This window comes from Anomaloglossus baeobatrachus, chromosome 6, assembly GCF_048569485.1.
Source record: "Anomaloglossus baeobatrachus isolate aAnoBae1 chromosome 6, aAnoBae1.hap1, whole genome shotgun sequence".
NCBI lineage: Eukaryota > Metazoa > Chordata > Amphibia > Anura > Aromobatidae > Anomaloglossus > Anomaloglossus baeobatrachus.
Genome location: NC_134358.1, coordinates 217,039,675 through 217,055,430, shown reverse-complemented (window position 1 = coordinate 217,055,430; position 15,756 = coordinate 217,039,675). Strand labels below are relative to the sequence as shown.

Genomic DNA, 15,756 nt, shown 5'->3' with positions numbered 1-15,756 from the left:
AAGTACCCTTAACCTGATCTGCTGAATTAGGGCACGCTCACACGAGCGTATAAATCGGATGAGTGCAATGTGAGAAAATCTCGAATTACACTTGGCCCCATGTTAGACAATGTTGCAGCTCAGATCTGCAATTTATTTATTTTTTTTTTTTCTCAGCCCTAAACGGACTGAGGAAAAAAAATCACAGCATGCTGTGATTTTCTGCGAGAGGCGTATCACTCGCACCCATTCAAGTGTATGGGTGCGAGAGAAACATCGGACTGCACTTGGATGTTATCCCAGTGCAGTGCGATATACACACAGGCTCCCAATGGAGGAGATGGTGGGATTAACCCCTTCATCTCCTCCGCAGAGCCCGCCGTCAGCTTCGCAGCTGTGACCTGATTGCAGGATCGGGTCACAGTCGCATGACACTTGGCTCATGCTCACAGCAGAGCCTAAGCCGGGAGTCATTAGTATATCACATCCATTACTCTCTCATTGGATGCCATACGCTAATGTGTCTGCAACCTTATATTGTGCTCCATGTCGGGCATGACTGGCGTGCTCCCATGTGATTGTTTTGGTGAGCAGATGCACACCTGTGTCTTGGTATTAAGACTTTGTTTTCTTGTGTCATGTCTGCATGCGGCCTCTGTTGCTTCTGCTACCTTCTTCCTGTTCTTCTGTACGCCTGCGGCCTCGGGTGCTTCTAGTACCCATTTCCCACATGTCTCAACAGCCTAATGCACCGACACCTGTGTGCCCTCCCAGACCTTGGATTATCCACCTCCTCAGACTAAACAGGAGGAAACTACATCTAGACAAGGAGCGTCATGGTCATTTTTGATTCAAGGAACTATCACCTTATCTCATCATAACCGCTCCCACCTGAATACTGGATGACCCCTCCCAATCAATAATCTTTTAGATTCCATGTGAATACTTCATAAGCTTCCTGAATGTCAGGAGGTTTGTCATCGTCGACTTCCATGACAATGATGGATCTCTTAACTAATAAATTACAATGACTGCACAAATAACGAAGGACAAACTAAGTAGTTTTAGTAAATTTATTATAAATCTTTATACCTTTCTCTAATGTTCAGATTTTGAAATAAGACGACACTAGAAACAAATAATTGTTAACAGTACAAACTTTTACCTGGTTAGTAAAAACATCATTCATGTATTTCCATGTGACAACGTTTCAGGTACTCTATATACACCCGGAAGCAAGTATACACCTTTTAAGTAATGGTATTATGACCATAAATACATCCCAAAAACACCTGCAAAAGTAGAATGCTCTGAAAATATACAATGAAATGCTACTGCAAATTAAAAAAAAACCAAAAACCTCCCTCGAAAGTCCAGGGTTTATTGAAGAACATTGGTATATGTTAAAATGTGAAATCATATCTGTGATGATATGGTCGCAGGGCTTACAGTGCTTACCTGAGACCACATAGGTACAGATATTATACTGGGAAGTCTGCCTTTTTCTCATGAGGGTCTCCATTACTATTTTCTTTTCCTCTAACTCCTCTTAAAATAATTTTAAATATGTCTATAAAATGAGCAAAAGTATGTTGTACAGTAATGAAATAAGGGTATCTCCACCTTGAGTATCACTTTACACTACTGAGATGTCATCGATATAAAAAGATGAGTAAATCTGTAATTACATTGCTTTACTTATTTTGTGTGGATCTTATTTAGCTGATCACAGATACAATCTATGGAGAAATGTATTGTGGCGCCTACACATTACATCTAAGGGAATATTCTCAATATAAAGACAATAATATGGAGCTGGTTCTACCTTTGCAGCTATAACAGCTTCTGTTCTACTGGGAAGGCTTCCTACAAGATTGTGGGGTGTGTCGGTTGGGGATTTTTGCCTATTTATTCAAAAGAGCATTTGGTTGGTCAGACACTTATGTTGAACAAGAGGGCCTGCTCGCAATATATGTCATGGTTGGATAGTGCTCATTGCTAGTCAAGTTTTTCAATACTTCGCCATATCTTTATGGCTTTTACTTTGTGCACTGGGACACAGTCGAGCTGAAATAAAGGGCCTTCCCCAAACTGTTGCCATAAAGTGTGAATCATGCAATTGTCCAAAATGTCTTGATATGCTAAAGAATAAAAATGGATTGTTTGCATAACCTCAGTTTAATCAATTTAGGACCCTATATAAAATAAAAACGGTGGATTCATACCTCCTACAGCAGTGTGAGTGCCAATGCAGCCAGAGGGTGACGTTGTCACGTGTTGACTGCAGCCAATTACAGCTACTTGTCAGTCACAACCTTTACTATTTCGCTGGATGTCTAACCTGATGTATCATTAGTTAATTGCAGCCGGCACGTAACGCAACAATGTCAAGTCACCCTCCTAGAAGAATGGCGCCAATATCGATTGGCTGCTCCACTGCAGTAGGGAAGTATCCACTGTTTTTATTTTATATAGCATGCTGAATTGATTAAACTGGTGCTGTCCATTAGTAGATAACTCCTTTAAGATTTACCTTCAATGGAACTAAGGAAAACCCCTGAAAAACAACCCCCCAGCGTTGTCCCATCTCCAACAAACTTTACAACTGGCAAAATGAGCAGATGGGTAATATTTCCCTGGCCTTCGTCAAACCTAGTCTCATCCAACAGACTGCCAGACACAGAAGGGTGATTCATGATACCACAGAAGACATTTCCGCTGCTCCATGGTACAGTAGTGGCGTGCTTTACACCACTCTATCCAAATCTTAACATTGTGCTTGGTGATTTAAGGCTTATATCCATCTGTTCAGCCATGAAAACCCATGCCATGAAGCTCCGGCCACACAGCTTTGTGCTGGTCTTAATGGAGGAGGAGGTTTGAAACTCTATAGAGTACTGTGGTTCATAAACACTTCCACAGTTGATTGTGGAATATGTAGACCAGAAGAAATTCAAAGAACTGGCTTGTTAGAGCAGTGGTATCCTAGATTTATTATTAATTATATTAGATATCTTAGATATGGCAGAGTAACAGTAAATTTCCTCTATCATATGTTACTGTAGAGTGCTGGGTGTGAATCCGAAATGAGTTATTGAGAAATAAGCTCTGGCGACTTTAGAATTGTGATTGCGGCTCCGGAGTATGATCCAACCTATAACCCAGGGACAATATAAGATAAGTAATGCAACATATTTTCTGAGTTACTCTGCTTTATATATAGATCTAATCTCTGCGTAAGATGTAAAATGTGTTCACTCAAATCTACTTAAATTGTAAACATATACATTCTCGGTTTTGGTCAAATATAGTTTCCTGCAAAATCCATTTAGTTTCCCAATGACCTCAGTTTATCTGCATTTTGAGCTAAAATTAAAGGGAGCACCATTTTTGAGGGCACCGCTGGAGATATTTTTGGGGTTATCCTGGTCCGCTTTATCACGATTGAAAATTGTGTCTTGGTCACTGTCAAACTCAGACTCTGAAACCATAAGGCTAGAATTATGTTCTGTGCTTCTGTGTTTTATACCTGCGAAAAAGAACATTTGTCAATGCCAATACTGCCTGCATGTAAAATTAACCTAAATATACAACTTCTGGAGATGTCCTCCATCAGTAGAGATCTCTGATAACGGATCCAGGAACTCTACTTATCACATGATTAAGTAACATGGCCCACAGGTGCATGATTTTGAACATGTGATAAGTAGGGTTCACAGCTCCTCTGAGATCATGTATAATCTAGTTCCATATTATGATTTTGCAACTAAATGTGCTGTATTAGTTGTTTTTCTACTCACCATACTTGGGTCTTAATGCCATTCTTTCTTGCTCATCAAAATTATCCAGGATTGTATACTTTGTTTTTTTCCGTATTTTTGTCCTTTTGCGGCTAAAAAGTAAAAATATATTACATGTGCGCATCATACAAAAAAGATAAATGAAGGGGACAGTGGCGGGGTATGAGGTGCCTGATTCATCAAAAGGTGAATGTTACTTAAAAGGAATCTATCAGCAAGATTTTGCTACCTCATCTGAGAGCAGCATGATGTAGGCAAAGAGATCCTGAATCCAACGATGTATCACTTAGATTACTGGGTGCAGCCATTTTGACACAATCAGAATTTTTAGATTTAGTCATGTAGCAGAGCTAAGAGTGCTGTCCCCGCCTACTCTAGGCTCTCTATAGAGATTGCACATTGACAGTGAGGTGTTAATTAGAGGAGGTGGTGTGCCGGACTGCCATGCGCTTGACATTGTATTTCAAGCAATGAAAAGTTCTGCCATGTCCTACTGCTTAACCCCTTAATGACTGTGAGCCATAAAATTACGTCCTAGTGGTCATAGTGTTAATCCCCCCCGACTGCTACAATCTGCCCGTACCTGTTAACCTCTTAAATGCCTCTGTAAAACTGTCACAGCGGCATTATAATAGCGGTAGCGGTGCTCCATTTACTCACCACCCGATGCCGGAAGTCACGTGACGATAGTTGTCATGGTAGCACAGGGTCATGTGAGGACTCCTGTAGCTCACATGACTCACTTCCTGTCTCACACGGCTGAGAGCTGTGTGAGATAGGAGATGAGAATACCTGGTGTTCACAGCTGTGTAGCTGTGATCAGTAGATATGGAAGAGCGATCAGACTGCTAATTGTTATAGACCCCCCTAGGGGACTAGTAAAATAAAAAAAAAACAACAACTTTTTTTAAAAAATAAACCTAAAAAGTTCAAATAACCCCCCCTTTCGCCCCATTGAAAGCTAAAGGGTTAAAAAAATAAAGATTATACACATTTGGTATCGCCACTTTCAGAAATGCCCGATCTATCAAAATATAAAATCAATCAATCTGGTAAACTGAGTAGCGGCAAAAAAATTCCAAATGCCAAAATTACGTTTTTTTTGGTCTTCGCACATTTTGCACAATGAGCCATAGAGTCCGAATAATGAGAACACTACGGGTCGCGGAAAATGGAGCAAAATGTACGCCACATTTTTGGACAAACTTTTGATTTTTTTTTAACCCCTTAAAAGTAAACCTATTTATGTTTGGTGTCTACGAACTCGCACTGCCCTGAGGCATCACACCAACAAAATATCTCAAAAATAATTGTGCAATCGCACTTTTTTTTTGCTGTTTTTCTGCATTTGGAATTTTTTTGCCGTTTTCCAGTACACTAGATGGTAACACTCATGATTTCATTTAAAAGTACAAGTCGTTCCGCAAAAAATAAGTCCCCACATGCCTATATTGACGGAAAAATAAAAACGGAAGAAGGGAAGCAAAAAGAACACAGAAAGCGCAAAATGAGCCGGTTGTGAAGGGGTTAAACAAAAATAACAAATAACAGATTGGACCTTGATAAGCCAGGCATCCCTGAATTCTATGTTTTAACCCTTGCAAAATGCTGTCTTCAGCTCACATAGCAAAAATCTGCTGACAGATACCCTTTAATGAAGCAAGTACATCTTACAAGTGGCGTATGCATCGCCTGAAATGTTACTCCAGGCACGGACTAGAGTTAGATATCTGGCATTAGGTATGCCAAAACTAATCATGAATTAGACATGAGAGCTTTGCCATGCCCCTGACCCTCCCGATCTCCATCTACTTTTGCAGAGCTGGCCGAAACTGTTGTTAAAAAAAAGCTGCAAGATTTTTGCACAACCCTATGGTGGCCCAAAATTTTGCACCTTGCAGATGATACACAAAATATACTTTATAAAGTATATATAACTGGGTTTTTTTTTTTTTTTTTTTTAAATAAACAAAAAAAGGTAAAAAAAAAAGTGGAGTCTCATTCATTCATACTGTTTACCTTTTGTAGCAACACATGCAGACCCATGTCAGTCCCATTAGGAAGGCAACCAAGGCAAATGTTAAGACAATTATGTAAAGAACACTCCATTCTGAAAAACAAGATGTTTAAGTCATATGAGATGCTATTACCTCAATTATGTATTTTACTAAATTAATTTTCAATATTAACACAAAATACACAATAAGAGTCAAGTCACACATGGCAGATGTTTTGCATCATTTTTTTGACTCCTGTAAAACCTCCGCTGGACAGGAGCCGCTCTGTGTCTATCCTCCGGCTGTGTTCACAAGTTGCCGCTTCTGTGCATTTTTGGCCCACAACTCCGACCAAGAAATGCACCATGTTCTGTGTTTTTTAAAAACCACAACAAAACTGCGCGTTTACTGAAATTGCAGCAAAAAAAAATGCAACGGGTACACAACGCAGCCTTAGCTATTTAAGCAAACAAACAAGAAAAGAAAAGAGTACTATATTATGGGATCACCACACCATAAATAGGTCATGTCCAAAATCTTTATTACATACAAATTGAAAATCTACACAAGTGAAAAAACACTTATTAAAAACAGAAAACAGTGTCTGTTGGCACCCCCATTCCTCCCTAATACTGGACACAATCTTTAGCAAGGAATAACAGTATGGGTGAAAAAATTCCGGTCAGATGAGAACCATGATTAACAAATAGTATCACCATATACAAAATTTATACACAGCTGTCTGTGGATGGATACCATGTTTTGGTATGGGCCAGACCTGGGCAAGGGGCAGCCCGCGGACCACATCCAGCCAGCCTACTGTCTGTGACAGGCCCGCCCGTCTTTAGCCGGTGCAGTGGAGCCGAGCTGCTGCAAGCCGGGCACGGAGCGATCCTGCAGCTCCGCACAGTCAGCGGAACGCAGGAAGATGTCCTCTGTTCCCTGCCCTTCCGGCACTTTCTCTGTGACACACGCGCGCGCTCTGATGTTGTCAGTACTGTGCGGCGTGTGTCATTTCAAAAGTTCCCGCCAGGAAGGGTAAGAAGCAGCACAGCCGGGGCCTTCACGGAGAGAAGCAGTGGCGGGGACCACTCGGAGAACAGCATTAGTGCAGCCAAGGTCAGCACAAGAGAAGGAGCAGCTCTGCTGGGGGCCTGTACGGAGGTTCCTGAGGACGGGGACAATAAGAAGGGAGAGGTAAGTAGTGACTGATAACCTGAAATGGTGCAATGGGGGAGGGGGGAACTGCTGACTAATACTGGGGGTGTAGTGGTGTAGTTTTACAGGTGTAGTATATGGTGTTGTGTATATAGTGGTATAGTATATACCGTGTTTTTCCAAAAATAAGACACTGTCTTATATTTTTTTTGCCCCCCAAAAAAGCACTAGGGCTTATTTTTGGAGGGGGTCTTATTCTTGGAGAAACACGGTTGGGGGTAAGTTTACCCCCCAAAAAAGCAGACCCCACCACTTCCCAGGAGACTCATACTCACCAGACCAGGACGTCTGCGTGGTTCCCAGGTCCTCCTGTGATCTCCGGTCGGTGCTGCACGCCGTCCTACCCTGCTGCTAGCTGACACGCTGACACACACAGCAGATCACAGACACACACAGCAGATCTCACACACAGCAGATCTCACACACACAGCAGATCACAGATATACACAGCAGATCACACACAGCAGATCGCAGGCACACACAGCCGATCACAGATACACACAGCCGATCACAGATACTCACATCCGATCACAGGCACGCAGATCGCAGATATACACAGCAGATCACACACAGCAGATCGCAGGCACACACAGCCATCACAGATACACACAGCCGATCACAGATACACACAGCCGATCACAGATACTCACATCCGATCACAGGCACGCAGATCGCAGATATACACAGCAGATCACACACAGCAGATCGCAGGCACACACAGCCATCACAGATACACACATCTGATCGCAGGCACACACAGCCGATCACAGATACACACCTCCGATCGCAGGCACACACAGCCAATCACAGATACATACATCCGATCGCAGGCACACACAGCCAATCATAGATACACACATCCGATCGCAGGCACACACAGCCGATCACAGATACACACAGCCAATCACAGATACACACATCCGATCACAGACACACACAGCCGATCACAGATACACACATCCGAACGCAGAAACACACAGCCGATCGCAGAAAAACACAGCCGATCGCAGACACACACACAGCCGATTGCAGACACACACAGCAGATCGCAGTCACACACACACACACACACACACACACACACACACATCATACAGTTAGGTCCAGAAATATTTGGACAGTGACACAATTTTCGCGAGTTGGGCTCTGCATGCCACCACATTGGATTTGAAATGAAACCTCTACAACAGAATTCAAGTGCAGATTGTAACGTTTAATTTGAAGGTTTGAACAAAAATATCTGATAGAAATTGTAGGAATTGTACACATTTCTTTACAAACACTCCACATTTTAGGAGGTCAAAAGTAATTGGACAAATAAACCAAACCCAAACAAAATATTTTTATTTTCAATATTTTGTTGCGAATCCTTTGGAGGCAATCCCTGCCTTAAGTCTGGAACCCATGGACATCACCAAAGGCTGGGTTTCCTCCTTCTTAATGCTTTGCCAGGCCTTTACAGCCGCAGCCTTCAGGTCTTGCTTGTTTGTTGGTCTTTCCGTCTTAAGTCTGGATTTGAGCAAGTGAAATGCATGCTCACTTGGGTTAAGATCTGGTGATTGACTTGGCCATTGCAGAGTTTTCCACTTTTTTGCACTCATGAACTCTTGGGTAGCTTTAGCTGTATGCTTGGGGTCATTGTCCATCTGTACTATGAAGCGCCGTCCGATCAACTTTGCGGCATTTGGCTGAATCTGGGCTGAAAGTATATCCCGGTACACTTCAGAATTCATCCGGCTACTCTTGTCTGCTGTTATGTCATCAATAAACACAAGTGACCCAGTGCCATTGAAAGCCATGCATGCCCATGCCATCACGTTGCCTCCACCATGTTTTACAGAGGATGTGGTGTGCCTTGGATCATGTGCCGTTCCCTTTCTTCTCCAAACTTTTTTCTTCCCATCATTCTGGTACAGGTTGATCTTTGTCTCATCTGTCCATAGAATACTTTTCCAGAACTGAGCTGGCTTCATGAGGTGTTTTTCAGCAAATTTAACTCTGGCCTGTCTATTTTTGGAATTGATGAATGATTTGCATCTAGATGTGAACCCTTTGTATTTACTTTCATGGAGTCTTCTCTTTACTGTTGACTTAGAGACAGATACACCTACTTCACTGAGAGTGTTCTGGACTTCAGTTGATGTTGTGAACGGGTTCTTCTTCACCAAAGAAAGTATGCGGCGATCATCCACCACTGTTGTCATCCGTGGACGCCCAGGCCTTTTTGAGTTCCCAAGCTCACCAGTCAATTCCTTTTTTCTCAGAATGTACCCGACTGTTGATTTTGCTACTCCAAGCACGTCTGCTATCTCTCTGATGGATTTTTTCTTTTTTTTCAGCCTCAGGATGTTCTGCTTCACCTCAATTGAGAGTTCCTTAGACCGCATGTTGTCTGGTCACAGCAACAGCTTCCAAATGCAAAACCACACACCTGTAATCAACCCCAGACCTTTTAACTACTTCATTGATTACAGGTTAACGAGGGAGACGACTTCAGAGTTAATTGCAGCCCTTAGAGTCCCTTGTCCAATTACTTTTGGTCCCTTGAAAAAGAGGAGGCTATGCATTACAGAGCTATGATTCCTAAACCCTTTCTCCGATTTGGATGTGAAAACTCTCTTATTGCAGCTGGGAGTGTGCACTTTCAGCCCATATTATATATATAATTGTATTTCTGAACATGTTTTTGTAAACAGCTAAAATAACAAAACTTGTGTCACTGTCCAAATATTTCTGGACCTAACTGTATCCAGCACTTACAGCAGCAGGGAATGAAGCAAGTCACGTGTCCGGCCGCAGGTCCTGTTCGTCGCGCTGCACCGCACTGCCTCTCAGGATTCCCCCGGCGAGAAGAGATCGGTGTCACTGGATGAGGTGAGCGTGTATGCGATCTGATGTGTGTGCGATCCGATGTGTGTGTGTGTGTGTGTGTGTGTGTGTGTGTGATTTGATGTTTGCGTGTGATCCGATGTTTGTCATACCTCCCAACTGTTAAAGAAGAAAAAGAGGGACAAAGTTTGCGGCGCGCGTAGAAAATTTTTAGGACACGCCCCCTAACCACACCCATTTTACAGCCACGCCCATATCCACTCCCCATCCACACCCATTCAGCATGGACACGCAGGCAGCCGGCGGGCCTCCAGCATGGACATGTAGTATATTGCAGGTGTAGTATATGGGGGGTGTAGTGGTGTAGTATATTATAGGTGTAGTGATGTAGTATATTGAAGGTGTAGTATATGGAGGGGGTGTTGTGATGTAGTATATTACAGGTGTAGTATATGCAGGGGGTGTTGTGATGTAGTTTATTACAGGTGTAGTATATGGAGGGGGTGTAGTGGTGTAGTATATTGGGTAGAACAGAGTCAATTATATTAGTCCGGCCCTCTAAAACCATCCCAATTTCTCATGCGGCCCCATGGGAAAATTAATTGCCCACCCCTGGTATAGGTGGTTTCCTTGACTGGAGACTGCCCTTCCCGTGGTTATTCCTTCCCGGTGAAAGACCTGGCTAGTTTTCCTGCCAGCGTTGAGAAACATGTGATGGTGTCTCTGCGGCATTCTTTTTTTTTGCATCATGTACAGTACAAGTATAGTGAATGGGATTTATAGAAATCCCACGCGCACTGCATGTGCAGTCTGCAGCGTAAACTGACCTGTTGTGCGGCTTTCCGAGCCTCAAGCATGTCAATTGTTTGTTGTGGAGATGCGAGTGTCCTCCGTAGGGAGAAGATAGCGAGGAGACCGCAGCGCCCCGAACCCTGATCGTGGGCACGGGCAGCTGTGGTCTCCTGCGGAAGAGACTCGTGGCCCCGCAGGTCAGGACCTGCTGCGTCCAGGATGCAGCTAGTGCTGATCGTGGGCATGTACCCTAATATGGCAATAAAAACAAAATAAGCAGTATGAACTGCCTGTCAGTCCAAGAATATAGCCCAATCCAGGAATACTACATAACAGATTAACCAGTTAAAGGCCATTTTTCCCCTGACCAGGCATATTTTTGTATTATTTTTCATTAAAGAGCTGTACAATTTTTTTCTCATTCAGATAGTCAATATAACCTTTCTTCTGTGATACATGGGGCCTGATTTTTGTTATTTTTATACTTTTTATTATTATTATTATTATTATTATTATTATTATTTTGACAACATCTGGCAATATTGGTGGGAAATTGAAAGAAATGCATCTGTTTTTCAAAATATATTTTTTTCAGCACTGTGTATAGAGTTATCGGGAAATTAGAGATGGTAGCAAACCATCTCTTCCAGCTCTGTGGGGAGTCTGGCTGTGACTGACAGCTGGCTCCCTGCTCTTGCTCTACTAGGCAGTGATGTTATATAACGTCACTGCAGGGTAGAACGCTACCTGCCCAGATGTTTATCATGTCTATGTGTGTGGTCTGAAAGTACGGTAGTTAATAATCTAAGTAAAATTAATGTTGACTGAATCCTAGAAACATTAGAAATTATCTGAATTTTAGAATACTTATTTGTTCAGTAGATGATTATCATTCAGTTATATATATAGTATATATAACTACATACTATCTAGGAGTAGCATTATCAATGTAAAACAGAAGAAGGCTGGGAAAATAAATTAGGAATATACTTACCACAGTTGCTCTCTCCATCCGTCACATACCGTCGCAACCAATTCTCCATCCAAAATGGATAGCAAATACAGGATTTCGTTATTGGGTCACAGTGTCCATGGCCCGAGCATTTTAAAAGACACACTAAAAAATTAAAAAAGGTTTAGCATATGTGGAAACACCGGGCGTCAAAGCTTATATTTATGGTGATAGATAATCGCACACTGTAATATATGATCTGTCCATAGAGTGAAACTTACCAGCACTGTCCACCCGGAGCACCTTGTACAGTAGAAAATCCGCCTTTTCCTTTAGAAGCTGTCTCTGTAGTGTGCGTGCTACTTCAGATGACTTTCTTATTTTAACAGGGTGACCACTCTGGACATAGAAGAGAATCACAGTGCTGTACGTGGAGACAAATATAGAGGCTGTCATACAGAGGGTAAGAAATAACACTATAACGTTACGCAAAGAGTGGACATACAAATCTACATAAATGGCCAACACTGAAACAAGAAGTACATTAAAAGTTAGTGGAGCTACAAAGCCTATGATATAGCATACCCTCGAAATTCGGCTTTGGGCTTAAAGGTGCCTGTTACTTGATATAAGTATGCTACCAGGTCTAAATGCGGCATTGTTTTTTCCTTTTTAGTTCCTGCTCCTCTGCGTTCCTGACATATGGCTCATTCTTCCTTGTATGTAAATCTAATCTTTTTAGCCAACTGTGTGGCCCTCAAGAAAACTCCCATAGACTAAAGCCCCCGTCACATTTAACGACTTACCAGCGTTCCCGAAAATGATGCGTCCTGATAAGGATCGCTGGTAAGTCGCTGGGAGGTTGCTGGTGAGATGTCACACAGTCAGACCTTACCAACGATGCAGTAACGATGAGCAACCTGTATAACGATGAGCGACCTGTATAACGATGAGCGACCTGTATAGGACGTCATTATTAGGTGTCAAACACAGCAATGCGTCCTGCCCAGCAGGACATAGCCTTTGAAGAAAATAGTCCGGACCCTCCGGCAACAAGATTGCTGGCGAGATCGTTACTGCGTCACAGAAAAGGGTGACGCAGCAACGATCTCGTTAGCGATCTCATTGTGTGTGACAGGACCTTAAGATTTGAAGACCAAGTACAGTTGGTTAAAAAAAATAAATTTACATACAAGGAAGAGCGCACTATACATCCCCTGGGCCGGGGAGGAAGTAAAAAAGTATACAGACATTATAGCACCGGATCGCAAAACAACTCTTTCGTTGAGGTAAAATATTTTTTAAAAACAGGCAGGGAAATGTTTTACCTCACAAAAAGGATCAACATTGACCCCAAGCGGAAAAGTCTTTATACTCTTTTGCATCCTCTCCGCCCCAGGAGATGTGGTATGATCAGACCATGTCCCTCTATGGTCAGACACAGCCATTACACAGTACATAGCCGGGGCACATTTATAAGATTATCTCAGTACTTTTTTTTTTTTTTAAAAAACACAGAGTTGTGGAAAATTTTATTATTACAAGATCTATTGATTAAAAAGAACTTTAAAATAAACTTTGGTCATGGGAACCCCCCTATCCCCCAGGAATGGTGTACACATTATCAGTCCTATTGAATTTGACCGATTGAACCCAATTTTGTAATAACTACCTGTCTGAATGTTTACAGTGTTATCCCTAAAATATTAGCGCTAAAAATATAAATTAGAAACCCCAGAGATAACCTACTTATTACCACAGCTTACATTTGTGGTGTCATTCTGTCTGGGAATCACATTTCATCAATTTATTAAGACTAAGAAAGAAAAATACCTTAAATCTGAATGTGCTTGTACCTTCTGGACCTTGACGTCAGAGTCCAGGACATTAAGGAGGACAGCCAGCTGTCTCACCAAGGTGTCTTTCTGTTGTTCGCTGAGCTGACGGACTGCCACTTCTAAGATCAGCTCCACTAAGTTTCCTTTCCGTGGGTCTTTAAAAATGTAAGGAAAATTGTGAAAGATTATAGAGAAAAAGTAATAATTATAGAAAAGCCGATGCAGAATCCAGCAGTCCAAAAAGCATCTCTGGCCTATTACATCAGTACAAAATAAGGATTACAACTTATCTCTAAAGTTACTTAATATTTGATGACAGGGAGTATTCCACATATTTATTTTTCTTACGAATTCCATGGGATCCCATCAGAAAAACTTCTGTGTGCCTCCATATAAAATCAGAGGCTCATGGAGGCTCAGTTCATGGACTCTTGTGCATGTGCACACGTTGCGTTTTTTTTGCGTTTTGGTTGTGTTTTAAACTGCACTGTGTCATTGACAAAATGCATGCATTTTGCTTCCCCAGCAAAGTCTATGAGAAATCAAAAATTCCATACGCACGTTGATTTTTTTCAGCAGCGTTTTGTTTGACAAATGTTTGTTAAAATCGTTGCCTAAAAAAAAGCAGCATGTCACTTCTTCATTGAGTTTTGTGAACATTTTCCACCCATTGAAATGAATGAGGTGTCAAAACGCAACCAAAATGTTTTGCTGTGCGTTTGCGCTGCCTTTTGGTTGCGTTTTGGATGCATTTTTGTCAATAAAAACGCAGGTCACCAACTTTTCTACATTCTCTCACTCGCTCGCTCTCTGTCTCTCTCCACTTCATAATCACCGATCACTAGCGCAGCGCGGCTGTCACACTGCTCCCGCGGCCTCTCCTGCTTCTAAAAGTGCCGGCCACTCATTAAGCTCATCTCATATTCACTTCATCCGCTCATTAGGCTCATCTCATATTCACTGCTTCCCCGCCTACCAGCGCCTATGATTGGCTGCAGTCAGACACCCCCCATGCTGAGTGACAGCTGTCAGACTGCAACCAATCACAGCTGCCAGTGGGCGGGTCTATATCACACAGTAGAATAAATAAATAAGTAAAAAAAACAACGTGCGCCCATCCCCCCCTCCCAATTTTGAAACCCAGCCAAGATAAAGCCTCACAGCTTGAGGCTAGTATTCTCAGACTGGGGAGATCCACGTTATTGGGAGCCCCCAAGCTTACCAATAGCAGTTAGCAGCTGCCTGAGATTGCTGCATCCATTAGATGCAACAGTTCTGGGACTTTACCCGGCTCATCCCGATTGCCCTGGTGCTGTGGCAATCGGGGTAATGAGGAGTTAATGGCAGCCCACAGCAGCCACTAAGGCCTAGCTTAGTGATGGCAAGAGTCTGAGATACCCCCTCATCACTAATCTGTAAGTGAAAGTAAATAAACACGAACACCAAAAAATCCTTTATTTGAAATAAAAGATTAAAAAGCCCCCCTCTTTCACCACTTTATTAACCCCCCAAAACACCCCTCCAGGTCTGACATACTCCACCCGAGGTCCCACGACGCTTCCAGCACTGCGAAATCTGACACTCACTGCGAGTGCCATAGAGCAAGACTGCTAGCTGTGAGCTCCACACAGCAACTGAAGTGAGTCGCGCTATCAGTGGTGACGTCACTCATGTTAGCTGCTGCCACACCTGAAGTCCTTCACCTGTGACTGCAAATCAGGCCACGTCACAGAGCCACGTGAGGAGAATGAACTCGGGTGAAACTCTGACGTTACAGCTATGGGCCCCACAGTACTGTCTGTGTCGCGGTACTGATGTTAGAGGTTCACCCAAATTAATTTTCATCCCACGGCTCTGTCTCTGTCTGCGGGCAGTCATGCTCTACAGTGCTGCTGTGACAGGATAGGGATGTAGCAGAGCTGAATCGCTGTGGGACCTCGTGTGGATTACTTCGGACCTGCAGGAATGTTTAGGGGTTAATAAAGTGGTGAAAGATGGTGTTTTTGTATTTTATTCCAAATAAAGGATTTTGGAGGTGTATGTGTTTATTTGCTTTCACTTACAGATTAGTGATGGGGCTGGGTCTCATAGACGACTGCCATCACTAATCTAGGGCTTATCGGCTGCTGTGGGCTGCCATTATCTCCTTATTACCCCGATTGCCACTGCACCAGGGCAATGGGAAGAGTCGGGTCCAGCGCCATTTCTGGGGCGGCTGTGGGCTACTATTGTTAGGCTGGAAACTGCCAAATAACAATGGGCCTTCCTACCTTAATAATATTAGCCCCCAGTTGTCTGCTGCACCTTGGGTGGTTTTAGAAAAATGGGGGTCCCCATGTCTTTTTTTTTTT

The 15,756-nt window shown here is 42.8% G+C and overlaps 1 protein-coding gene across 1 annotated transcript in view; it reads right to left on the bottom strand.

Annotated features, from left to right (window-relative positions):
* Positions 1 to 1,038: 1,038 nt before the first annotated feature.
* The window catches only part of KIAA0319 (KIAA0319 ortholog), a 75,428-nt gene continuing 60,710 nt past the window's right edge, over positions 1,039 to 15,756 (bottom strand). The window contains exons 16-21 of the mRNA XM_075314685.1: positions 13,401 to 13,560; positions 11,849 to 11,991; positions 11,610 to 11,732; positions 5,799 to 5,889; positions 3,780 to 3,871; positions 1,039 to 3,508 (exon numbers count right to left, since the gene is read on the bottom strand). Coding sequence (XP_075170800.1) covers positions 3,330 to 3,508; positions 3,780 to 3,871; positions 5,799 to 5,889; positions 11,610 to 11,732; positions 11,849 to 11,991; positions 13,401 to 13,560 — 788 coding nt within the window. The 3' untranslated portion in view covers positions 1,039 to 3,329. The remainder of the gene's footprint in view (positions 3,509 to 3,779; positions 3,872 to 5,798; positions 5,890 to 11,609; positions 11,733 to 11,848; positions 11,992 to 13,400; positions 13,561 to 15,756) is intronic.